Below are 25,497 nucleotides of genomic sequence, written 5' to 3'. Positions count from 1 at the left end.
AACCATCTTAACTCTGTCTTCTGTCGTGCAGTACAAACTTTTTTATGATTGAGGCATTTTGTGACATGCTTCTAGTCCGAGTTTTGATCTTTAATGAATGGCACAAACCTTTCACCTATGTTTTCCACTCAAATGTTATGAAAGAAGTGGGATTCACACCATAAATTTGGAAAATCTGTAGCGAGTGCCCGTGCGACTGTGATTGTATTTACGCCATAGACAATGGTACTGCTTTTGAAGCAGTGGCCATACAACTTCACATTAAATATGGAGTATCTCAAACCATTATGAATATAGCTCAGGATTTATAAATGTACCTTGGTTAAAGTTCTCTCTGTGTAAAAATCCCTCCTCTTGTAAAAACGTCCAGTACAGAAGTACTTCAAAAGACGTGGTTGACCATAGTACTTCAGGATTCTTGCAATATTGCGGGAAGCATTGAGCTGCTTTTTTCTTCTGTGAGGTTTATTTTGAAGTTCTGAGCTTGTTAAATGGGTTGCATGGTGAAGTTGGAGGAGTCTACGTACTGGTTGAAGTTGAGTGAATTTGTGTCTAAGAGTAGCTGAAGATCCAGACCCTCGTTTATGTGTAGTAATAACGTGATATAAAAATGTTAATAATTCATCCAAGTGCCTCAAACTCAAAATCAAAACGCATGTCAGTTGGCTAAAACACTGGTTTCATAACTTCCCGGTGAACTATGAATGGTAGATTTCATGTAGCAATTGGAATTCTCTGAGAAGTTACCTTTCTAATTCTTAGGGTAAATGGAATTCGTGTGTCACAGAGGAGAGGAAAGGGGGAAAAGATCCACAGTTATCCGATCAACTTCATCAGTTTTGAATAACAGCATTAGCACTTTGTGCTGTTGTGGGGCGATTTGGGAACTTGATTTGGATGCTTGTGGAAGCGAAGCGATTTCCCCCCCCTGCAAGAAAACATGACTGCAGAGTGATTTAGATGCATTGCCTGGTTATTGTTCAGACATAACCTCTCTGCCAAGTTTTAAAGAGGAAACTAATCAATGAAAATTGTGACTTCAGAGTTGCGACCAGACGGTTGCATTCCTGACATATTTGTAGATTCGTTTAATAGGGTACTGTAAATTTGAGTAGTTGTCATTTATCAATACAGACAAGTATTGTGGGAGGTATTTTAAGGCATTCCAGCTTGTCTTTGTTTCTTTTTGTCAAATCATTTTGACTGAAATTCCGGTGGGGAATTATTCAGCACTTCTATAATTTGGACAAGAAATTTGCTTTTTAGTCATATGTTAGTTTAATTGCATCCAGGTTTTTGAAGCAGAGGAAGCTGCAGATGTCTAGAAACTTTGATCAGGGGAAACTCCTTGAATTAATTTACAAATTTTTTTTTAATGTTGTTTTTATGAACATTTGTTAACTATTCTCATTAATTACAGGTGTTGAAAACACCTACTGTCAGATGTCAGCATCTGCTTTGGTACATGAAAGGAGTAATTTTTTTCCCTGGTATTTTTAGGAGATTAGTTCAGTACTGCTGATAACAATGAACAAGTTTAAGGTGCATTTTCAAGCCAGATAGCAGGAAAAGAACATAAATTACATGAATACAGGAACTCGCAGTGAAAGTACACACCAGTGTAATCCCAGTCCTCTCCTGTACTGACCAAGGTGAGTCAGACCCAGGTGAGGAAGAAGCAAGCTGCCGAAGTCACGCTAAGGGTGCTGAAGGAGAAGTGGTCCGTTAGCAATGCTGTTGCTAGAGTTTTTAGTTTTGTGGGATGTTTTAATTTTAGATTTTGAAGCAGGGCTCAAAAACAGCAAAAGGCCAAAACTTATGTAGAAGGTTAGGAAACATAAATGTAAGATTACTGCTAGAAAGCATGTGTTCCTTTGCGTAACCACAGAATAGTTGTGTTGGAGGATGGTAGTCCAAACCCTCTCCCCCAGAAGTGGTGAAAATGGAAGTTGGCACCACATGCCCTGTGGTGCCCAGAACGGTTAAATAAGACTTTTGCATATGATACGTTAGGAGCTAACTGCATACAGAACAATGCAAAACCCAGAAATAATTTAGGCAGTGGTGAATTAAAAAAAAAAAGGGGGGGAGGGAAAAAAGATCAGGCTGTGGTGCTCTGTCTCATCTTTGCTAGTACTTCATCAAGTGTGCTGTGTGTTTGTCCAGAAGTAACGCCTTTGCGGGCAGCGTATTGCACATGTAGAGACACGTAAGTAATTAATAAAACAGAGTTTGTTTCTAGTGATAGGTTGACAAGGCTGTTTATCTTCAAACTCTTGACTTGAATTTGTGGAAAAGCCAATCCTATATTTTTTATATCTGTCACCACAGTGTTAGAGAGGCAGTGGGTGATCTCTAGGGGGAAGAAGCCAGGGGAAAATCCCCTGCCTCTTTCTGCGAACTGCCTTCGGTTTTTGGTTTCAAAATTCAGTAACTTCCCAGCCAAGCCATGTACTGTTTTCTTTTTCTGTATTTCTGTTTGCATTATCATTTGTTAAAGATAGCAAGCATACTAATTATCTTGACGGCTGTTTTTGAGACCTCAGTTTGGGTCACTTTTTGATGACAATTTTTTGTGATGGTGCATAGTTTTACTCTGAGCAGAAAAGTGCCATTAAAAGGACTCTCTTAATGTGACAAAGTCAAACTTGCAAAGGTTTAGAGCTTTCAGAACTAGAGTTTTGTCAATAATCTTACGGTAACTCGTGTGTGTTAAGAAAATTTTTTATTACCTGATAATATTTTACTCCAGGCTCTCTGCATACATCAACAGCTTAATTATTAGTGATACAGTACTCAGTGTTGTTCTCCCCATTATTCAGCCTTTGCCTCCTGCCCTTAAAAATGCCCCTTGCAGAAGATGAGGAAAAAATGCCTTCTCTAAGGACTGGTCGTTGATCCTACTACTGCAGTATTTGATTTGACGCTCACAAAGCTGCTGTGTGATAGCAAGATCTGTTCTCTGTTGTAAGAAAGGGAGTTGAGATATGGAAGAATGAGGTTTAAAAGAAGTGTTCAATAATTTAATGCCCCATGTCGAGTAACTGGGATTGGATTTTTGTTTTCTGTGTTCAGTATCATATTTATTACTTGGCAGTAGTCAAAGCAAAATTTTCATTGGCCAGACCTGGAATTATGATTTGGCAGCTCATCTGCAAGTCAGATCCATAGGTTTTCAGTCAGACCCCCAAAATGGAAAGTACGTAGCGTACAAAATGAGAAAGGATTGGATTAAGTAAATTGCACCGTAGGTGACATTTTTTTCCTCCCAAACTGGTAGAGTTGCTAGTTCTAGAAACTGCAGACCATCTTTCATATTCCCTATTGGGTATGTCTGTTGTATACCTACAGCGAATGAGACAGAGATCATATAAGTAACTCTTCTAACTAAACATTCCTGATTCATCCCCAGAGTCAGTCCATTCTGCACACTGAATGAGTCATAGATCGTATGGAAAAAATTGCATGTAATCATATAGTTGAGGATGGACTTCACAGGCAAAAAGAGGCAAATTATATAGTAATTGCATGGACAACCTCTTCTAAGTCGAGGTTAAACAGTCTTTTAGTGTCCTGGGACTTACTGTATGTAAACTTCATAGTTTTAAAACAAAACTAAAAAAGCCTTCAAAACCAGAATACCATTATGTGATACGTCACTATTCACAGGACTAATCAGACCATTGCAGTTGAGCCAATGGTAGAAGGAATTTACCCTCTACTAGTACTACAGGGCAATGAAAATGCTTTGCCAGGGTGTTCACACGTTTTTTGTCACCACGGGTGTTTCTGTCATTCCTTCAAATACAGCCTGTCTCTGCTCCTTTCCTCTAGCAGAAGCTGTCCCACTGTATTTTCTTGCGCAGGCACACTTATCACTTTCTCAGTACCTTGTCTAATATTTTCCATCTCTTCTGCCCATCTCTTCTGCCTTCAGTCCCTCCTTCTACTTAGGTTCTGCAGCTTCTCTCCAATTTTGTCCAGTTCCACTTTCTTCTTCTTGGTACCTGCTTCAGCTGACTTGCTTATCCAGTCTCATCTCTTGAATCCTAGTCCCAAGATTTATCCAAGTTGTTCCAAAGTATTCCATCCGTATTAGGTATGGGCATTTCTATTTGGCCACTTCCTTGCTTCGTCCATGCTGCCTGCAACAGAATCGAGGGCTTATTAAGAGCAGAAGAAGATGTCTTGTTTTCATTTGCAGTGCCTGCCCCTAATACAGACTTCAGCAGCACGTACCAATAATTGCTGGAAAACTTCTCAGCCTCTTTTAGCCTCAGATGTGGAACACACTTCTTGTAAGCAGATTGTTTCAGTAGTTTAGCTGCAAAACTTTAACAAGTTTTGACTGAATGTGTACAAATTATGACTGAATGTGTACAAAAAGTATGGTTACCAGCATTTTTTTCAAAATCTTGTGGTCTGGCTGCATTTGGGTAGATTTCCATAATAAAAGGCAGAGGATGCATTCTTGACAAAAAAACCCCACTTTCTTGGCTGACTTAATTTCACTCGTTGCAATAAAACAGGACTTATATTTTGAAAAAAAAATTATCAGAATATTTGAAGCATGGGGGGAAAAAACCCCCCACTTCTCCCCTCTTGTTTTACTTAGACTCATTCTTGGATGAAATACTTCAGTCAAAAAAATGAGACTAAGACAGATACCAGGAATGGAAAGTTTTAGTCTGAACGGTTAAAGTTTGATGAACTCCTAAGTAAACGGACAATGCTACCAGCTGTAGCTATACCAAAGCATTATAAAATATGGTAAATGTATCTGCTAGTTAGTTTAAGGTGCCTTTTTTTTTCCTTTTCTTTCTTCCTAGGTCATACTACTGAATATATTGCAGAAACAACATAAGAGTGTGTTGTATCAGAAACTCACTTCTGGTGGAAATAAGAACTCTAAAATATGAATAATGCTGTAATTTCTGTTATGAGTTTGCAGGAGCCAAGTGTAGTAATTATTTAAACTACATTTATGGTGCTTTACAGCCATTTACTTCTTGTGGAAAACAAATTGTTTGCCATTGTATGTCTTTTTTAACAAAAGAACAAAATGCATTCTCTCAACGGACTTACCAGTGTTCCTAGATGTAGTAACGTCTGTACGTTTGTGCCTCATATAACACTGCATAAACGTTCTGTTGCCTGGTTGTCACTTAGACTAGAGATCCTTCTCTAAGAATATAGTGATTATTGCTGTAATTTTTAATTAAAAAGTGGAATATCATGGTAGTACAAATCAGAAGCTTTCCTAAACTTTCAGTCCCTCTGCTGGAACCATTCAGGTAGTCCCTCCTCCCACACAAAGGCCAGTCATTTAAATGGAATGCATGCGATTGAGTTTCCATTTAAATTGGTTAGGCTTTCATATAGAAAACTGGTAGAGGATTATTCCCACGTACAGATGAAGCTGGTAGAAGAATAAGAGTAAAGTAGTGAAACCTGTGGGACATAAAGACTGCACCCCACAAAGAATAGGCTGCTCCAAGAACAATGTTTTTTAAAAATGAAATGAAATACTGTTGGAAGCCCTAGAGTAGATGTTTTACCACACTGGCATAATTTTCTGTGAGCTGTGAGGACTAGATAGACCATCTTTGCTTTAAGTCCATTGATTTCACTAAAGTTGCATCAAATATGAGTTGTCTCAGGATCTTTAAAGCTTATATTGGTGGTGCCTTCCAAAAAGGGTTTTGGAGTGGCTGATTTTTCTAGTATAACGGGTACTACTACTGTTACATTAAAGCAAAGCAACTATCCTTAGTAGATGAACCTTACATGTTTTGAGGAGGACTATTAAAACATGCTCTATTTTTCAGATCTGTTTAAACAATGCAGGCAGATGAGACACTGAATCTGCAGCAAGGCTGAAATCTTTCAAGTTAAGGCATTCTTCAGACTTTGAGCCAGGTTGTGTCAAATGGAAATAACTTTTAACTGATTTCCCCTTAAATGAGGCAACAGTGTGCAGTTTAAGCACCTTTAGCATTATGTAGTGTTTCTATAAATAGATATTTGAATGGAGGGATTCTTGTAGTTGGTGGAATTTTTTACGCAGCATATTTATATAGAAAAATGATACCACTGCAGAGATTGAGAACAGCCATTGTACAAAGTAGTTATGATTTCTGTTGCAAGTGCCAAGCTTTTGATGCGTGATTGGGATCATGTAAAGAATATCCTGTGTGCAGTCCAGTCTCAATACTGAAGTACTTTTTTGCTCAGGGAGCTAGGCACTAAAAGAAATTTGGGACAGTATAATAGTAACTACATTTTGAAAAAACGGCTTTGGATTGAGTTGATAGTCATCTGGTCTTTTGCTGGATCAAAAAATGACTAGCAACAGTCAACCCGCTAGATCATTGGCAGGTGTGAATTGACATAACTCTGACTTCCATAGCATACTTGCACATCAGTTTAGACCAGATGATACTCTGTTCCAGCATGGTCTGTTTTCAGGATTTGTTCTCCATTTTCTAATTGTTAAACTTAGATGTTATAATAACCAATTATTGTTTCTCAGATTGTCTATTTGCTTGGTTGGTTGTTTGGTTAGGGTTTTTTGAATAGCATTGGTAAAATTTTAGCTATAGGCAGAAATGGATGATTTCCTTTACACATTTTTGGTACTACTGAGGAACTATACTGTTAATTTTCCTACTATAGCTCTTTGGTGAGCTCCTCCTATGCTTATAGTGCCAAACGTTTCCAGTCATGCACATTAGATCTGTGCAGATGCTTTGTGTGGGATGGATGAGTGGCTAACATTTTATTGAAAACCAAAGCTGGACTTGAATCTTTTATAAGTTGTTGAAAATCTTAAATAAAATAAGTTTTTTCAACCTAATCAGATGGATCTGTCAGTGGGAACTTAAAAAAACCCACAAACCTGTAAAGTTAAGCAGAAATATTTCTTTTTCCATCTGTTTGGTTGATCTTTCTTCCCCATTTTTAGACCTACTGTGTTTTCAGCTGTAAAGTGCTATGGAAAGGGGAGAAGGTAAAGCAGATGCATCTAAAAATAGATGCACGTGCCACATTATGCCTTAATGCCTTATTTGTCTGATGCATTGCAAATAAAAATTAGGTTTGGGTAACATTTCAAAGCCTTTTCTAGTTAAGTTCAGAGGACTTCTTGGTGCAAAGCCGAAATCATTAATGAAGAAAAGGATTCTTAAGCTCCAGACTGGCATGGTAGCAGTTCCCTTACCTGTGGCAGTGGGAGCCAGCACGTACCTCGGGGAAGGCAGGCACCCTGGTCTGCAGCTCTGCCATGGACATCTTCCTTGTTCCAAACACAAGCTGGTTGCTTGCTGAATGGGATTTGGGCAGCAATATAATGATTTTGTGTTGTGCGTGTGTCGAAGGTCTTTTCCATCTATGACAGGCAGCCCCTTGAAAGCAGTGAGGGAAAAGCGAAAGGCTGTGGCCCTGTATTATGTGCTCCCTTAGACTCTGCATCGCTTCAGAATCTCTCACAGGTTAGTAAAGAAAGTCGTTTATGATGATTGTCATAACTAAGCTTAATCTCCATTGCAACAAACACATCGGTGTAAACTCATTGCTTGATGCAGTGCCAAGATTTTGGCAATGCAGGTGCTCATTCTTCAATAACTTGTCCAGATACCACTACATACACAGATGTTAATTTTCATTCCATGTCAAGCCAGACATTTATAGTGTACTGTCTGTAGTCATGGACTGTAACTAGAGCTGGCTAGCACTATTTTTACTGCAGAGCTGTTCTTCACATAATTTAAAAAATTTTGTATTTTAAAGTTTTTATATTTTTCTTTCTTAGAAGCATTAATTCCATTTTAATAAAAAATCTGGCTGATATTTTGTGCCACAGATATCTAGACACATTTAATATACCTCATTTCTTTTTTCAGTTGGCAGACACTTGTCTTCATGTTCTGTTACCATTTTTAAAAGTTAGAACTGTTGCAATAAAATAGTCTCCAGTAGTTTAAATGGATCAGTTGCTGTCTTTCAGTGTGTGTTCAGCTAGACAAAAATAGTTTGCCTTGATTCTAAGTAATGCTGATAGGGGCATGCCGGTCCTTGGCAATGCAAAGAGAAACAGCCTAGCAGAAGAATTAACATTTGCAGGACCCCAGATTCCACTTCAGATACGGACACAGAACTTCCATACATTTTGGGAAGAACAAGGCACCAATAGTGCAGAGCGGAAGTTCACTGCAGACATGGTGGATTGTTGTGTAAAGAACTGGAATTTATATATTATGCGTATTGCAAGGACATGCCACTTTTAAAGAGTATGTTCTGAAAATGAAAGAAAAATCTTCAGATAACTGTGTCAGAAACAAGTATTTTAATTATTTTTTCTTTGGCGATGTGTTTATCCTTTTGAATGTGAAAGGATTAATATGATTAGATAGAACCACTGCAGAAATGACAACTAGAGTACGGCTAGATTACTTGGACTTAATTTAACACATAGAAAATATTAATTATGATTTATGCCTGAGCCTGGAGAATCCAGAAGGACTATGGGGCCTTGGAAAAAGAGTTTGCCAGTTACTGTAGGTCATAAGAATGAAACAGTGCCAAAAATCTTAGTCAATGTTTTAATTGCCTTTAGAGGTGGTTTCAGGATCAGAGTGGCCCATTTGTGCCTTTCCAGAAGTGCATTATCTCGGTGCAGCTTTGAAACAGCTTTGTAACGGCAGGCATGCATCCAGTGTGAGTGCACATCTGCTGGCAGGCTGACAATTTTCTGGTGTTTTGCCAACACTTCATTAATTAACCAGAGTGTCAAAGCTTTCTTAAAAACCTGTGCTTTTTGAATGTTTCCCAAAAGCTAAAAAGCAAGTAGGGTGGTTTCTTTGTTTTACAGCCTTAGCTGTACTAGCAGCTCACTTTAAGAAAGTTGTAGTAGTATGTGACAAAGAGAAGTACTGTGTGTTGCTGTCCCTCAGAATCCTTTCATACCTGCATACCTCAGATGAAATTGAGGCATAAATAAAGCTACTGTTTCAGGAGTGCAAAGCTTCTGTCAGCTGCAGACACAGTGCATTTCAAGAAACTTGGCCTGAGGTCCCAAAACACGAAGGGGATACTTCTAAAATGTTTCATCTTAAGCGCTGCCGGCCTCATCAATGCAGTGTTGTGCTGCTGCTGCTAATTGCACCTTCTGAGAGTACCGGAAGAAAAGTTTCAATGTCATCCTCATGGAGGCAGCCGCATCAAAATGCAGCAGTGGAAGCTCTGAAAGCTCTTACCTTGTGTGAAAATGTCCCGCGCTTTGAAGGTGCTTAGCTGAATACAGTCCCGCATGCTTAATGTACAGCATCGTTTCTTCCAAGCAGCATATTTTAAGTAGGAGAGACATAATCTAAAAACACACACAATTATGGATTCTAGATGCTGTTTCTAATTTTATAGTGCACGACAGTAAGGAGTATAATAAAAAAACCCCTCTCCCAGCACGGCGTATAGTTTTCTAGGTAATTTATGTCTGCCTCTACGAGATGGAATCTGAGATTTATCTTAGTAGATGCAACATATATTTTTTTGCTGATCTGGCCTCCACAGATGTGGTTTAAAAGGAAATTTTATTTCTATTTTTACAAACATCCACAAAGGTCATCCTGCTTTTATATCAAAACCTCTACAAAAAAGTTTAGCTAACTCCCTCGGTAATCACAAAACAAAATGAAGTTTTTGAGGAAAAAACGAAATTCGAGATCTATCGTTAACAAAACAATGAATCGAAGTCAACATTTTGTTTTCCAAAAAATTGTTTTCGAGTCCCTACCAGGCAGCACGATCCTAATGCCCTCCTGTCACTGAGGGGGAACCGAGGGAGAATCACACAATGAGGTTAAATATTTTAGCAAAGTTCGTTCCGAAAGCCTCTGGAAGATTTTTGGAAAGAGATCCAGGTTGTTTAAATCCTAGTACTCTGGTTTAGCCACAGGAACATTCTTCATCTCTAAACACACCGACACGCCTGCTTTTTAAAGCAAAACTGCCATTCCTTTGGCAGAGGGCCGGGCAGGGTGTCGGGACCGTGTCGTGGGCAGAGCCGGGGACAGCGCGCGAGCCGAGCGCAGGCGTGGGCTGCTGCGTGGCGCGGGGACCGTGCTGGGGAAGCCTGGCTTTGTCCTCCGTCGTCTGCCAGGTCTCCCAGCCGCGCGCGCGAGCTGGGAAGCGAGTGATGCACCCTGTAAGGTACAGCTGCTAGACCTTGTAAATAGGAGCTTTCTTCGGGCCTGTCATCTTCTCATCACAGATGCTCTTTGCTGTCTTTCAGGCGGTTTATAGTCAAGCTACAATTGTTTGTGACAGAAATAGGACTAAATAAAGGTGTAGAAGTAGGTTGTACTCTGAGGAATAAATAAAAAATGAGGCTTTACAGAAACCCCTATGCTAAAGTTTCACTTTCAGTTGCAGAGGGTCATGCTTTTTCCTTTTAACGGTTCCTTTTCTTGCCTAGATGATGTGCTAAAAAGCCAGGGAGGCCAAGAGAAGGTGCCTGGCGCTCTTGGCCCTTCTGAGAAAGGCTGAAGGGTTTCATTTTCGGGGGGGGCTGGGCAGTAGGTGGCGTAAAACTGCCATTTTGTTCAGCTATGCATTGAGAAACGAGGCGGGGTTAGTAAATGATGTATAGATGTTAACTAGTATATACATATAGTTCTTTTAAGCCTTGGTGATTCATAAACTATAGTAAGTTTGACTAGTTGCACCTTGTAGTTAACTCTTTAATAAAAGATTTATAAAAGCCATTTAAAAATAAAAATGAGCATAATCGGTACAAAGAATAAAGCAAAGAGTTTTTGCAGACCAGGTAACTCTCTCAAATTGTCACTCAAAATTTTATTTGGTAATTCAACCTTGATGAAAGAAATGGAGGAAGGGCTGAGTCCCAACTGAGTTGGGACTTTCAAAGTAGCGGGGTCATTACCGAGTTAGCATTTTCTTCTGATTTCAGCTTGATCCACACAGCATTTAGTGTATTTGTCAGTCCTTTGTCCTGCTTAAAGCAATGGGGCCTCTGTCCTGTGGGCAACCTTCAGTAAGTTTAAAAACAGAAGTTGTAGCTATATAAAAATCATCTTAGAAGGGGTGGGTGTCACTATTTTTTGGCAACAGCAATTAATATTTTGATCTTTTTATTCATACGTTGTCTGCAGTTGGTATGAGTGGGGTGTACAGGAAATGGTTTATGAGCCAGCAATACTGGTACACAAGAGCATGAGCTCAGGGGTCAGAAAAGGGAAAACAAGACACAAAAAAACTGCACAATAGACTGTCAGAAAACTTGTGCCAAAAAAAAAGGGAAAAGCGTTCCAAAAAGAAACCCTTCAGGCTGGGTTCTTTGCTGGTGCACACTGATGTTGTTCTGCTGTAATTTAATGTAGTGACCTTAATTTATGCCAGCTCAGGTTCTGTCCCTTCACCTTTAGGATATATGTGCTATAATTGGTTTCCAGGAACAATGTAAGCTTCCTAGCCGTGGGTGGTTGGTTGTGGCTGAACTACCCTTGCTGCATTGCAGTGTCGCAGATGTAAGGCCGTGTATTTCAGCTGTGGGAATATAGCTGTGCTGTCTGCGTTTGGCACTAGAAAGACTTTTGGTCACACCCTTGCAGTGTAGTTTGATGGCTCATGGTCCTGTTTTCAGGGAAGCCTTTTTGGTTTTTTGTTTTTTGGTTTGTTTTTTTTTTTTATTAGAGGGTTTGTTGAGGGAAACAATATTTGCATGTACTTGGAGATCTCAGAAGGGTGGGTGAACAAAGCACAGATGGCTGTTTGGCCAGAAATAGTGTTTATTCTAGCAGATTTGTTACCGTGATTCTAATAGAAGATAAAGTAGTCCGTGAACCTTCCCCCAGGCCTGTCTTTGGTACGGTTTATAGCCCACTCGAAAACTTACTTTGACGTCTCACTGATCCAGTTACAAACATCACCATACATAAATGGTGGATACAAAGCAAGAACCCCTCTGGCACCTCTGGTGTGCTGGGTTTCCCTGCAAAGACAGCCAGTCTCACTCCTTATATGAATATAATAGAACTGATTTGCGGTTGTAGTGAGCTCTTCTTACCGATTCTCTTGCTGTTCCCTTCAAAAACACAATTATTTAGCCATGCTGCTTTCATACAATTTTATCTTTAGTTTTCCCTTGAAATCTGTCTCCTTTAGAAAAAATATTCTGCTGTTGTAGTCCAGTTCTTCATGTGGTTTCTACTGTTCTTGAATAGTGTTTTTAATAGGCATTTTGGTCATCTAAAGGCTACCTGAAAAAATGCATCTGTAACCAAAGCTTGCCTATTGTCTCCGAGCATAGAAATTGTTCTAATTAACCCCCTGCCTTTTTGAGAAGTCTTTCTCCCCTTTGTGTGTGCCCGCGCCCAGAGGAGTGTTTTGCTGTAACTGCTGTCGTGTGAGGATACAGGCAGAACAAAGTAATTAAGTATTTAAGTATTTAACTTGTACTTTTGGAATCAGCTTCACACCTAAACAAGGCCTGTCTGCCAAAGGCTTGCATTGCAGGTGACCTAATAAAAGATGTTACTTCGGTCTGTAAGACTTGCCCTGCCTCAATACGTGTGTGTGTGCATGCACGCGCCCGTATACAAGAAGCTCTTCCCAGTATTAGCTTTGAGAACTCTGAGGCTAGTACTTGAAGGCACAAGTTAAAATGCGAAGTAATGCAATGACCGCAATAGCAGCGTGTAGAAATAAAAAAGAAAAAGCGGTAATATGGTGTTGAAGCGTAGGATGAGAATAAGAAGCTGGTGTGGCCAGCTTTTAGTAAGTTATGGAAGCATGTATGTGTTCAACTCTGTTGAATCTGAGCCTGGAAAATTAATAATGAAAAATGTGAAGCTATTGTGGAAAGGAAATGATTCAGAACTAATTTATTGAATTTATCTTGAAGTGTCATCTTTTTGCTGAGGAAAATGACAGCTCCATTAAAAATTTGCTTTTTTTGTGGAACTGTTGCTCCATGAGCTCTACAAATTAATTTTTTTCTACAGGCACTTTCGATACTTAAAAGCACACTGTTTGTTACCTGTTATAAAGAAAAGGAGTCTTGATGTTAATATCATTCAACTGGATTAGAATTTGGCAATGCCTTCATTAACCTTCTAAAGTGAATTAATAAGAAAGCAATAATAACATTGCTGTTGATTATAATGTGACTGGTTTTTTTATTTAAACAGATGTGTCCTGAAAGCAGCAGAAATATTAGAGAGGTGCAATGTGCATCATACAATAACAAGCCATTTATGGGTCGATTTTATGAATGGGAACCTTTTGCAGAAGGTAAGGGAAGACAACTTGGTTTTGCATTATTATACAGATTGCATTTTGGAAAGGCAAATGTGTTTTTTACCCAGTGGAAGCCATCAGGCTTTGACTGCTGGAGTCTTGCTCAATTTGCTCTGTTTGTCTGCTGGATTTATTCATGGGCAGACAAGTAGATAATCTCACGTCAATATTTCTTGTATTTTACAGGAATGAAAGCATATAAGCCCTACTTTGACTGGTATACCATTGGCTCTGTATAGTGTTGCAACAGTATTTCAGCTACTACAATGTTAACTATCTTCTTTTTCTACGTATTTACTTTTGATGACAAAGGCTCAGTATGGCTTCATTTCAGTAAATGGAGGCGCCTTTTTTTTTTTTTTTAATCCCAGTTTAGCATGTGACTCGTTATCCTTATGCATTAATTTCAGGACTTTCTACCTGTCTAATTTGTATTTTCTAATGGTATGTTTGGCAGTTGGGATGGTGTCTGTGAGAGGGATACCTGTGCGATGGACTTCTGCAGCTGCGTGTTGAACTCATTGTCCTGGAACACAAAGCATCAGCAGCTCTAGTAGTGGTCTGACACCCCTCTAGAGTCCTAACCCTTGGAGGATAAAATCTCAGTCAGCTGGGGGTTCTCCAGAAACATGTTTTGTGAAATAGTTTTTTATTTTTTTGTCTGTCTGTTAACAATAGCTGGGCCTACCTCAGTTGAGATTTGTGATTATTTATGAGGTAAATAATTTGTTCTTCAGATGTGTTTCTTGATTCAGAGGAATTTAGTTTATGTCTTATTTTTTAAAAGTTATTTTCCACAAAGCTTCAAAGACCAAAGAGGATTCATGCGTAGAGAAATACGTATACATACTGTGGACTAGCGATCTTTATTATTCTGAAGCCACTGTATTGCTTGGTGTGAATCACTAGTAGGAAAGTACAATGATGACTTTGTTACCCACAGACTCCTTTACCAACAGGCTGTGTGTGCTCTGTACCACATGTTCTGTGCCATGTCTCCCCTCCAAATGGAGGCACAGTCTCACCTTAAAACTTCAAAATGCAGGATATAGGCCCATCTACTGTGCTTTCTAGATTTGAGAAGAACAAAGTAGAAGGAAGAGAATTTGCCTGTATTTTTTAAGTCTCTTGAATATGACCTTTATTGACTTCTGTGTAAGTAGCTACATATAATACAATGCCACACAATTAAATAGAAGTATGCATTATGCCATGGCTTTTATTGTCTTACAGTCAGTGTTTGCTGGGATTTCTCTTTGCCAGAAGACTTCATTACAAGTAAAGACTTCAATGTAGTATGATTTATCTTTATGGCAATGCCCTGCTCCTGTGTGTCCTAAAATTGACATAGTGGCAAGATTTACCCAATTATGCACATCTTCAGTGTCAGTGATGTGCTTTGGGGCAATTAGTGCTCTGCATATGTTTTACTTTCCTTCAGTCTTTAACTCATTAGGCTAAGTTACTTTCCCAGCTCCAAAAGGGAGGCAAAATAAGAGATTTGGAAAAGGAATGGGCAAGTTTCTTTCACGATGGAGCGATTCCTCCTGGTTCTCATATTTTTATTCTCCCTCCTTTTACCCTAAGAGGCTTAGAAGGAGAAAAGAGTGACAGGTAGTAGTGATTTTTTGCTTCTGTTAAACTGGGGTCATGTCTATCCTGTAGTATAGAGCCTGATACTAAGTTTTGAAGTGAAAGCAGGGAAAACCACATCTGTGTAGGGCTGTAGCTAGGTGTGTCAGCTGGGAAACAGCATGTGCTGCTGTCACTGTATTGTTTTTGGGGACTGAGGGAACCCCTTGCTGGACTGCGTTGTGTGAATAACGTGCTTGGAGCCAGCTTTCAGGGTTCTGTGCCTTGCCTTGTTGCACAAAGGCAAAATGCCTCTTTTGTAACAATAAAGACCCTTCCAGAGATGTGCTGAAGGAAGTATTAGAAGTCATTGTTTGCGTATTTTTCAGGGGACTCAAGGAGTGTTGCCAGTGTATGAAGTTCCTTTTTTCTATAGCCAGAAATGGACATAGCTTAGCGTGCTAGCATGCTTTTTGTTGTTCCTTTAGATGAGCAGATTTGATCCACAGTTGATGTTACCTGTTTCTACAGCTCCACATGAGTCAGTGCAGGTTCAGATAGGTTCAAACCTAACTCCCAATTGATCTAATAGTGTTTGTTTCTAATGTAGTCATGCCTCAGTCCTGGTTTTATCTGTTGTGGGTATAGTGAAGACTTGCAGAGCTATAGCTCTTTATCTCAAAATATGAACATTCAGTATATACTATGCTTTTAATTAAGGTCATGTCTGGCTTTGTGAAGTTACCCAAAAGGAAGTTTCAGAGCTGTACGGCTTTGTCACTTTGTACCATGCATTTAGGCAGAAAAAAGAGCTTGGTACCCTAGCAAGCACATGGCTGAAAGCATGTTCTGCAGACAGCATGACTTCTACAACATGGCCCCGGAGACCTTTGATGTATTAGCTTTCATGCATCCCTTTTCAAACGGCTTTTGACAAGACACAGCCAATGCTGAGCCAGCTCAGCCCAAGTCCATCTCCTTGTTTCCTACACAGCAGATTTGACTTACTCTGCCCTGTGCCGGGAAAGATGACTTAGGGGATCTAAAACATGCTATAGTTATTTCGTTTTCCCTCCCCTGCATAGCATAGCTTGCTCCTAATGTTTATGTTTGGTAGGAGTGTTGCTCTGCTGGAGGGTAGGAGGGCTCTGGACAGGCTGGATCGATGGGCAGAGGTCAACTGTATGAGGTTTAATAAGGCCAAGTGCCAGGTCCTGCACTTCGGTCACAACATCCCCATGCAACGCTACAGGCTTGGGGAGGAGTGGCTGGAGAGCTGCCCGGCAGAAAGGGACCTGGGGGTGCTGGTTGACAGCCGGCTGAATATGAGCCGGCAGTGTGCCCAGGTGGCCAAGAAGGCCAACAGCATCCTGGCCTGTATCAGAAATAGTGTGGCCAGCAGGAGCAGGGAAGTGATTGTGCCCCTGTACTCGGCACTGGTGAGGCCGCAGCTTGAATCCTGTGTTCAGTTTTGGGCCCCTCACTACAAGAAAGATGTTGAGGTGCTGGAGCGTGTCCAGAGAAGGGCAAGGAAGCTGGTGAGGGGTCTGGAGCGCAAATCTTATGAGGAGCGGCTGAGGGAACTGGGGTTGTTCAGTCTGGAGAAGAGGAGGCTGAGGGGAGACCTTATCGCTCTCTACAACTGAAAGGAGTTCAGTTGTAGAGAACTGTGGTTTTCTACCTGAAAGGGGGCTGTGGTGAGGTGGTTGTTGGTTCCTTCTCCCTAGTAACCAGCGATAGGATGAGAGGAAATGGTCTCAAGTTGCGCCAGGGGAGGTTTAGATTGCATAGTAGGAAAAATGCCTTTACAGAGAGAGTGGTCAAGCATTGGAACAGGCTGCCCAGGGAGGTGGTGGAGTCACCATCTCTGGAAGTGTTCAAAAAACATGTGGACGTGGTGCTTTGGGATGTGGTTTAGTGGGCATGGTGGTGTTGAGTTAACGGTTGGACTTGAAGATCTTAAAGGTCTTTTCCAACCTTAGTGATTCTGTGATCAATAAGGGCAGCTAAACCATAATTTACAGCCCTGTCTTGATCATGAGTTAAGTGTAATTACTACTGTTTTTAAAAAATGCACGTTTTTATTTCTCCTTTGTTCAGATTGGTGCAGCTGCATTTCTAACCCCTCTTTTATCTGCTACTGTTCCAACACAAACTTTTGTCTTTGTTAAAAAAGCCATATTAAAGGGACTATAAACCCTATGAATTTAGAGTATTTAATGAAAAAAACTTAGTTTGTGTTGGAGAATCAATAGCACATAATGACTTTATGTGGATTTGAGAGGAAGGGTCCAGTTTTGACAGAGGGGAAAACATCAGAGGGACGCGATCATAAAACCTGTAAGGAAGTTTAAATGTACAGAAGCAATAAAAGTTTTAATCATTCTGATAATTGAATTCTTTAATTTGAATTCTTTATTTCAGCTAACTTACATTTTTAACTGTGCTGAAAAGTTCATAACGTATGTATGTTCATAAAGTGCTTGATATTTTGATGGCTGTATGAAAAGAATCTATTCAAAGGGGAATTGGATAACTCAGTGGGCATCTAACCACAGAATTCTCTCTTGGTGAAGAATAACTGCATTTTTTGAGAGGAGAGAGACAACTATGGAGTTTTTTGTTAAAAATTCTGTGTAAGATTAAAGAAGAAATAAACTCCTCTCTCTGAAAATCTGTCTGATACATCATCTTTGGTCGGGTGCCTGGATAGTCTTATGCATCCAAAACACATTGTCAAATACGGTGTTTTCAAATCGACAACTGCAAAAAATCCTGGTCAGCTGCAGGCCCTCTTGCTTTGAGTTCTGTTTGATAATGACGGGCAGGCTTTTGTGACAGGCAGTATTTTGTGCCGCAGTCCTAGCCATGGTTTTCTGTTAGAGCAGCTGGAGTTACACCTGTGCCAGGCGGGCGTAGGCGCGGTACACGTGTGAAGAGCGCGCCGGGGCTCTGCGCTGCATGCGCTGCTCTCTTTAGACGCAGAGTCCCGCGGGGACGTTGGGCTTTCCCGGCCCGCGCCGCTCTTTGGCGTGGTAGCCAGGAAGGGGAGCCGCCGGCAGGGCCGCCTCTGCCTGCTTCGCAAGTGGAAGAGGACTTCGAAGTCTCGGAGGAGCTGTGGTTGCATCTCCAGTGTGTAAAACTTGAACTAGCTAAAACTGTATTCTTTGGGGACTTGGCTTTTTTCTTCCTTTTGAAAGTAGCAATTTACAAGCAGAAAAATACTGCAAAGTTGGAACATTTTCACCCGAGAGACAATTTCAGTTTCTTAAAAGGGGGTGGGGGGTGGAAGAGAGGTTTTTGCAAATCAGGGTGTGGGCCACTGAAGGTCAGACATCATTTGTCCCTAAAAGATAGTGAGGCTTTGCCCCCTTCCCTCATAGTAGAAGAAATGCAAAATTTTCATGGAAATGATTCTGTTTTCTGTTTGGAATTTTTTTCATTTTGTTATTTTAGAGGAAAATTTTAATGGGAAGTTTTCTAAAATGCAGACTTGACCAAGCATTTCCTCCAAATGATATTTTTGTTTGCTTTTTGTTGAAAACCAGCTCTAGCTTCAGCGCTCCCCTTTCAGGTGACCGCGCGTGTTTGCAGGGCAGCACGCTTATTTACCTGCCTTGCACCAACAGCAGCAATTCTTGGGTTTTCAGATGTATGTGTTATTTTACATATGCGGCTGTCACTTGTGTTAGAGCTTGCTGGACGCTAGCTAACAAAGGTGCTGGTAATAGGAATGAGGACGTGGCTAAAGGATCATCATACTGGGGGCTGCACAGATGATTTAGTTCCACTTGGTGGAGTCAAGATGTCTTTGGCTTAAAATACCGTATCAAGCCAGACGAGTTTCTAGGAACAGAGCCATGCTCAAATCTTGAAAGCTGTTGAAATCGTTTGCTGCTGGCAGGTAGTCGCTGGCACCTGAGGGCCTGCGCAGGGTGCATGGAGGGGCCTCTGCTCCCCGCCGCTAGCAGGCGGGCCGGCCTCGGGTGCGGCGGCGGCCGCGCCTTTCACCTGCGCGGGACCTGCAGGCTCAGCCCGAGTAGGTGAACTCTGGCAGCGAGAGGGACCTCTGGGAGGCCTGGTGGAGTTCGTTGGGTTCCTTCTGATTGCCGGGCCTGGCTTCCTCTTACGCCTTCTCTCTACGTTTCTAATTGATCGCTGAGACAAAACTTGCACGGAGCCTGTACAGCACATTGCTCTTTGGAGCAGGGTTCGAGTCAGGCTGGGTTTCAACTGGGATAAAAATTCTGGTAGCTGAAAGCAGCAGTAGCGTATCTGAAAGAGCGCTAATGTCACGGCTGCATTTTCTGGGGGGGGAAAAGTAGGTTCCCAGTCTCCCCCGGTACTGTTGTTGCCAAACCTAACTACTGATGGGCACCATAATGAGCGATTCAAAATCGACTGGAGTGAAAGAGGCTGACAGGCAGCGGGTGCCAGCACCCAGCCGTGTGGCAGGGCGGTTGGGGAATTTCAGCTGGCTTCTGCTTACTTGAAGTGTATCAGAATCCAAACTTTGAATGGATGGGAGGGTATTTGGTCTGCAGGTTTTTCACGCTGGACTTCATGGTATTCTTTCTCTAAAATGGCTTTCATGTCAGCACACCGTTCTGAAGCCTGTGTTGTGTTCAGAGGAGAAGTCACTGTCGAGGTAGACCTGTGCATGCTGTAAAATCGTTTTTGAGTTCAGTTTTGCTTTAAAATACCTTCTAGTAACCTGACTTCTAGCTATGGATGTCTCCCAGCTACAGCCATGAAAAATAGAAGCTATGAAGAAAATGAAATGTGTAACTTCCACAGGTTTCTAGCAAGTACTGCAACTTCAGCACTTCGTGTCAGATAAGAGAGGCGTTTATGATAGACACAGTAGTTTTGCTGATGTTTCAGTGTTTGGGAGGTTTTTGGCTACTTTGTTTGGGCTTTGTGCAGAGAAGGGTATATAGGCTTGTGAGGAAACCATTTATTCAGTTCTAAGGTCTCATCAGTAAGATGTTTTGTGGAGCATTTTCCATTCAGTTGATCAGCAGAAATCATCCACCAGGACTAACGACCCTGAGGACATCCCTTCCTGGGAGTATTTGTAAGTCTGCTAAATGAATATCAAAATTCTGACACTTCTCTTTTCAGACTTCTAGATGTTGCTTCTGGGTTTTCTGTTATCACATGTGACTCTTTGTATATAGCTGCCAAATACGGACAAATAATTTTACAGTAAGTTTTGGAGCCAGATATAAATGTGGCTTGTTGGGTGTTGTGTAATGTTGCAAATCAATGAATATTCTGGGCCAGCCCTGAATGTATTATACTTGTTCGCAGTAGTTTAACATGTTGGTTTTGCTTCTGTTAGAATTGTGAGGTATGTGTATAAACAAAATTATAGGTGTATATTGCTTATATGCACGTTATTAGTGCAAGCATTCATTCAGCGTCCATTGGATTTCATTACATCTTAATATGAAACCATTCTAGAAGCATTGTAAAGTTTGATATATACAGAGAAACGTAACGTTTGTGTCATCTTTTTAGGTTAACTAGAAGTGGAACTTCACCATAGCTAATTAGAGAATTCATCCTTGCATAGGAGTAGTAAGGTGGGCCCTGGGGTATGTTTCCTGAATGTCTGTGATTTCTTGGCTGGAGGAGTGCAGTCCTTGAGAAGCAAAGGTAACGTAGTCCCAGTTCATGAAGTCTTGGCCTTTCCTGATTTGTAACTGCCAGTTCCTTGTGGCTCAGGATATGCTGTGCTGAACTAGTATGCTCTTAGTTTTGTGTGCAATACTTTGACAACCGAATTTTTTCACCCAAAGGCCGAGAAGTCGTCTTACGGTTTTATTTATACTTTCTCTAGTAAGTTACTTCTAGTTAGTGAACATACAGATGTTTGAGTATATACATAGTATCTCAAGAAATAACCCAGCTGTGCTGCAGTTTGTCCAGCTGCAAGGTATTATATTCAGTGAGGCAGCTGCTTGAAGTCTTCATTTCTCATTGCAATAGACCATACTTCTCCACTTTTCTTTTGCCTCCACCTGTTAGAAATGTTCTTGATGGCTTTTATTCCATTTTGTGGCTAGTAGTTCTCGAAGCTTCTACTTTAATTGCATACGCTGTATTTTCTATGACAATTTTTTTTGTTATTCCTGTTTTATGTGAAATGCTGTAGCCAGACAAATTCATCTAAGAGGCAACAGACAAGCATTTTGGGAGGTTTGAAATGTAATGAGTAGGTGGTGTTTGTATTTGTTGATTAGCTACAACTCAAATAGTGCACACTTCTCTAATGACAGGGAGAGTAAGAATTGGCATTCTTACATTTTATCACAAAAACCCGAAGGGATACTACAACCTGTTTTTTTCCTTGTTTGTTGTATGTATGTAGAAAAAAACAACTGTGTAGGAGTTGATCTCAGTTTCTTTCTGCAAACCAAAAGTCTAAGTCCATGCTTATCAGTTATAGTAAGTGTTAAACAACTATGCTGATATAATTCCCTTCTACATGCTCTTCACAGGTACATTTCACTTTTCTTCAAGGTTATGGTCCATCATAATTTGAGATTCAGGAAATACATTTGGAAAAATCTAGTGAAAACTTTGTCCTGTTTTGTATTCTATGAGAACTGATGGCTTCAGGTTTTCAACTACTGTGTGAGTTGACACATGTAACACACTGCACTTTGCTTTGCTTGGCCTTTTCTATTACCTGTTGGGCTACTTTTAATTTGGATCAGTCCTAATCTCTAGGTGTTTCAGGAACAATCATTTAGCAAATGAGTAACATTAAATTGAACAGTAAGCCAGTAGCAGATTAGTATAAGATAAGACATCCTGAAGCAGATACCTGAAATTACTGACTGGAGCTTAAGCGCTATTGGCATACAATTACTCTGGAATTCTGATGGAATATGAGCTCTGATTTCCTTTATAGACTCATTGGAAATCCTGTCTGAGGCAGTGAAGTATCCATTTTTCACACAATGCTGAAAATACTATTTAATTTTTAACTAAAATCTCTTTGAAATGTTGCTTACTTATGAGACTAGAATTTATTCAAATGCAGTGGAACAAGAAGTTCATTTATACTGTGTCCCTTTTTTCCCATTTATTTGTTCCTGATTTGTGACTATATCACAAGAGAAAGCAGATGGAAATTTGCAAAGCCTTAAAAGTATGGTTGTGCTGAAGTATCTGAGGCATTTCTTTGACTTCATCAATAAATCTGCTTCCTGAACATCTGTTGTGTTGAGCTTGACCTGGAAATTGTAAATATCCTGTGTGTTACTGAAATATGTAACTACTTCTATAGAAAGCTTTAATAAAAAAATATGCTTAGATACTTATATATATGGAAACTTAATGCTTCCACATGGCAACTTACCTTTTATAGTTATTCTTCCTATATAATTTTATTATATATGTAATTATATTTTTTATATAGAAAGAGAGATAAAAAACATTATATACATGTTTTGATTTGCATTTGTGAGGAGCTTAGTAATATCAGAGCCTGGCTTTTACCTGGGATTTTGTGGTTTGTTACAATTCAAATAATAATGTATATGTATTTCTGCGTGTACTATTTTAAGCAGGGACCATACTCTGATGTATGAAGTCAACCATGTCCCTGTAATAGGTCACATGCACCACATACCGTAATGGTTCTAGTTCATTGTGCATACCTCAAACTCCCTGCTTTTCTACTTGCTATTTGGAGGGGAAAATGGGTTAAGAGGGATGAGAGCAAGAAGGTTTGGGTGTTTATAGATGGACACCTGGGTGAGCCTCAAGAATTAGAAAGGGTTGTTAGTGCTTTTAGGAAAATGGGAAATGACATCCATCAAATCTTATCATTCAGCAGTAAACTCAGTACACTCCAAAGTGGACTTGAACATAAACCATATAAACAGAATGTATTTTTAAGAAGACAGGAAGGTGAGAGAAGGGAGATGAGCTGACAAGCCATATCTGTCCTAATCTTACAGGTTTTAGATAAATTTAGCCTAGTTGCTGTAGAAGAGACATTGTCTTCTGTATCCAGGTGACCAATATTTACTGGTTTATTTTAGAGTATCTGACCTGCCTAGTTGCATTAATTGTGAGTTGGGTAAACGTCCTAGGAAGAATTATGCCCTCATTTGAAAGCACCCTACTTAGTTCCTTTGGTGGGAGCAGAAAGTTAAGGATGGATGTTGTGTCTTTCAGGCTCAGGTTTAGAAACAAAATGGTATTCAGGTTGTGTGGTAATGAAGATTGTTAGGCTATCATAGAATATAGGAGGAAGATGTGATTTTTGCAAAGCACATGTGGAAGTGAGTGGTATAGATCCTTTTAAGCCTACTTGGATAAAACTTGTCTTGACTCTCTCTACTTGCTAGCAACAGCAAGACCTCAATGGGTTCAGACCAGTATTCATGTCTGCAGTATCAACAAATTACCTGATACTGTGCAAGCATCTGTGAGAAATGCTGTGCAAATGCATAAACTCATGACTTAAGCTGAAAAAAAACCCATTTTTTTTCCACTGTAATAAACTCTAATTTTATTTGTTCTTCTGCAAATAAGTAAACAAAATCTTTGTTGAATTTCTATAGATTTTTGCCTGTTAGTGGCGCTTGGAACAACATACAGACACACAATATTCAGAAATGATAAAAAAAAAAAAACCACAAAAAAACCAACACACCATCACCCTATAAAAATGAATCAATGGGATACTTTGATCCACAAAACCCAACCTACTGGAGTAAAGTACTTGGTAGCTTTATCACAGCTTTCTCAATGTCTGACCTAACTGTCAAGCAAAATCTTTAATAAGCAGGACTACATGAGCCAACAGTATATGACCTCATGTAATCTTTAACAGTCCTTTTATATGTGTGCGTATATATATGTGTGTGTACATATATATATTCCTTATATAGCTTCATCGTGTCCGGTGTCTGTGCAGAGCAGTCTGAAACTTGCTGCAAGTGCGCAACTGAGGATTTGGATCCTTTGATTTGGGGGAGCAGTCTGCGTTGTATAACGGTGGGCATGGGAATACCTTGGAAGCAGAGTCCTACTAGGAATCAGAGGGTATGGTTGTGGAAGTGATCATACAGGAGTGAAAATTAGCATAGAGCAAGGTTGCTTTAAATTAACATACCCTAGGAATTTAACTAGCCTTGGGCAATTTCAAGGATTGGTCTCCATCTTCTCTGTGTCCTCTATTTTGGATCTTGTGCCAAGCACAACTTTCTCAGAGCCAAAACTGTTTATGAATTAGGAAATAAATATAATGCTGATTCCTCTTTTTCATCAGTTCTAGCAAGGGTTATGCGGCAGCCTTACCCAGTGGTAGAATTATAATCTGTTTGAATCTCCATTTCATTTTGTAGCATCAGATCCTGTTGCATGTTGGGTTTGTCAAGATAAGGGAGAGAACGGTAGGCAAATGAAGTATCTTGACTGTCTTTTCAAAAGGGAGTTTTTCTCACACTTTTTAGTGCTGTTTGCATTGGTGTAGTTGCTGTATACAAGTACATATGTCGAATAAGTGCTTTGGGATGAATTAGTCTTTTTTTAAAACGATGTTGTAATTTTTTCTACTCCTGTTGTCCATGGGAAAAGTCCTCTGTTAAGCTTCAGAGCCAAAATATCACTCCAAAAATTTGCCTGTGCTGTTGGATCAAAATCTTTCATTTCCTTTGGCTTCTTTATAGCAAAACACCAATGTAAAGAGGGTATCCTATCCTTATTCCTACACCTCTATTGGGGTATCAAAAATTAATCTCAGTCTCCTAAATCTGTTCTTTTTGGTGGTAGGTTTCTTTTTTAGCAGATAGAGACAAGCAGGCTATTTTTTACAAGTTTTATGACTGGAACCCTACAAGTCCTTGCCATGCAGATCTACACAACCATTTCTTGTAGTATAACGCACTAGAATAGGGAAAACTTAGGGCTCACAGTGTTTTGCAGGTGTGCGCTTCTTGCACGAACCCCAGTGATCCTCCCATGTCTCCCAGATCCATGAAATTGACTGGGGAATAAAATAGAGCTGCAAGGTCAAGACTCTGTAATCATTTTAACATGTTACACATAAACTTTGGGGAATATTGAATAAACTGGGCAACAGTTAAGCAAAGGATTATCAACATGTGTACCATCTTTGTTGTTAAAAGTATGAAATATTTCTTCAACACATTTCTCGTACAATTTTCAATTTTTAAAATCAAATTTATAGTCCTGATTTTAAACACTTTCTCCTGTGCAGTGTGGGTTGGTTAACTTAGGAAGCAAAATTGAAAAATGCCTGGTGAATAATCTTTTCATGTTTAAAAAGAAATTAACAACTGAGACATACGGAGAAAATACATAAAATGAGTTTGGTAAGAAAAGTAGAGAAAAAATACTTATCAGGCTATCTTTGATTTTTAAAATTATTATACTTGCATCAGTTTATGTGTGGAAATAGTTTTTGTTGATTCAGTTATGCATTTCAAAAGGTTTTTAAATAGTTCTATCGTATTTTCCATGTATTTGATTTCAAAGAAGCTTTCACGTTTACCTATTGCAGTTAACAGTGATTGTCCTAATGTAGTGCTGCGTGCATAGCGGGCTGTGGAGATCCCGGGCAGG

General features: G+C 39.9%; 1 protein-coding gene across 1 annotated transcript in view; it reads left to right on the top strand.

The window, feature by feature from the left end:
- Positions 1-25,497, top strand: part of THSD4 (thrombospondin type 1 domain containing 4) — a gene marked incomplete at both ends in the record, with an annotated part of 302,482 nt that overhangs the window by 40,068 nt on the left and 236,917 nt on the right. Inside the window, one exon of the mRNA XM_082005338.1 lies at positions 13,206-13,308. Within this exon, the coding sequence (XP_081861464.1) occupies positions 13,206-13,308 (103 nt within the window). The remainder of the gene's footprint in view (positions 1-13,205; positions 13,309-25,497) is intronic.

Source organism: Phaethon aethereus (assembly GCF_964289735.1).
Source record: "Phaethon aethereus genome assembly, chromosome: 12".
NCBI classification, from domain to species: Eukaryota; Metazoa; Chordata; class Aves; order Phaethontiformes; family Phaethontidae; genus Phaethon; species Phaethon aethereus.
The sequence above is the reverse complement of the archived record's forward strand: the minus strand, read 5'-3'. Positions and strand labels throughout refer to the sequence as shown.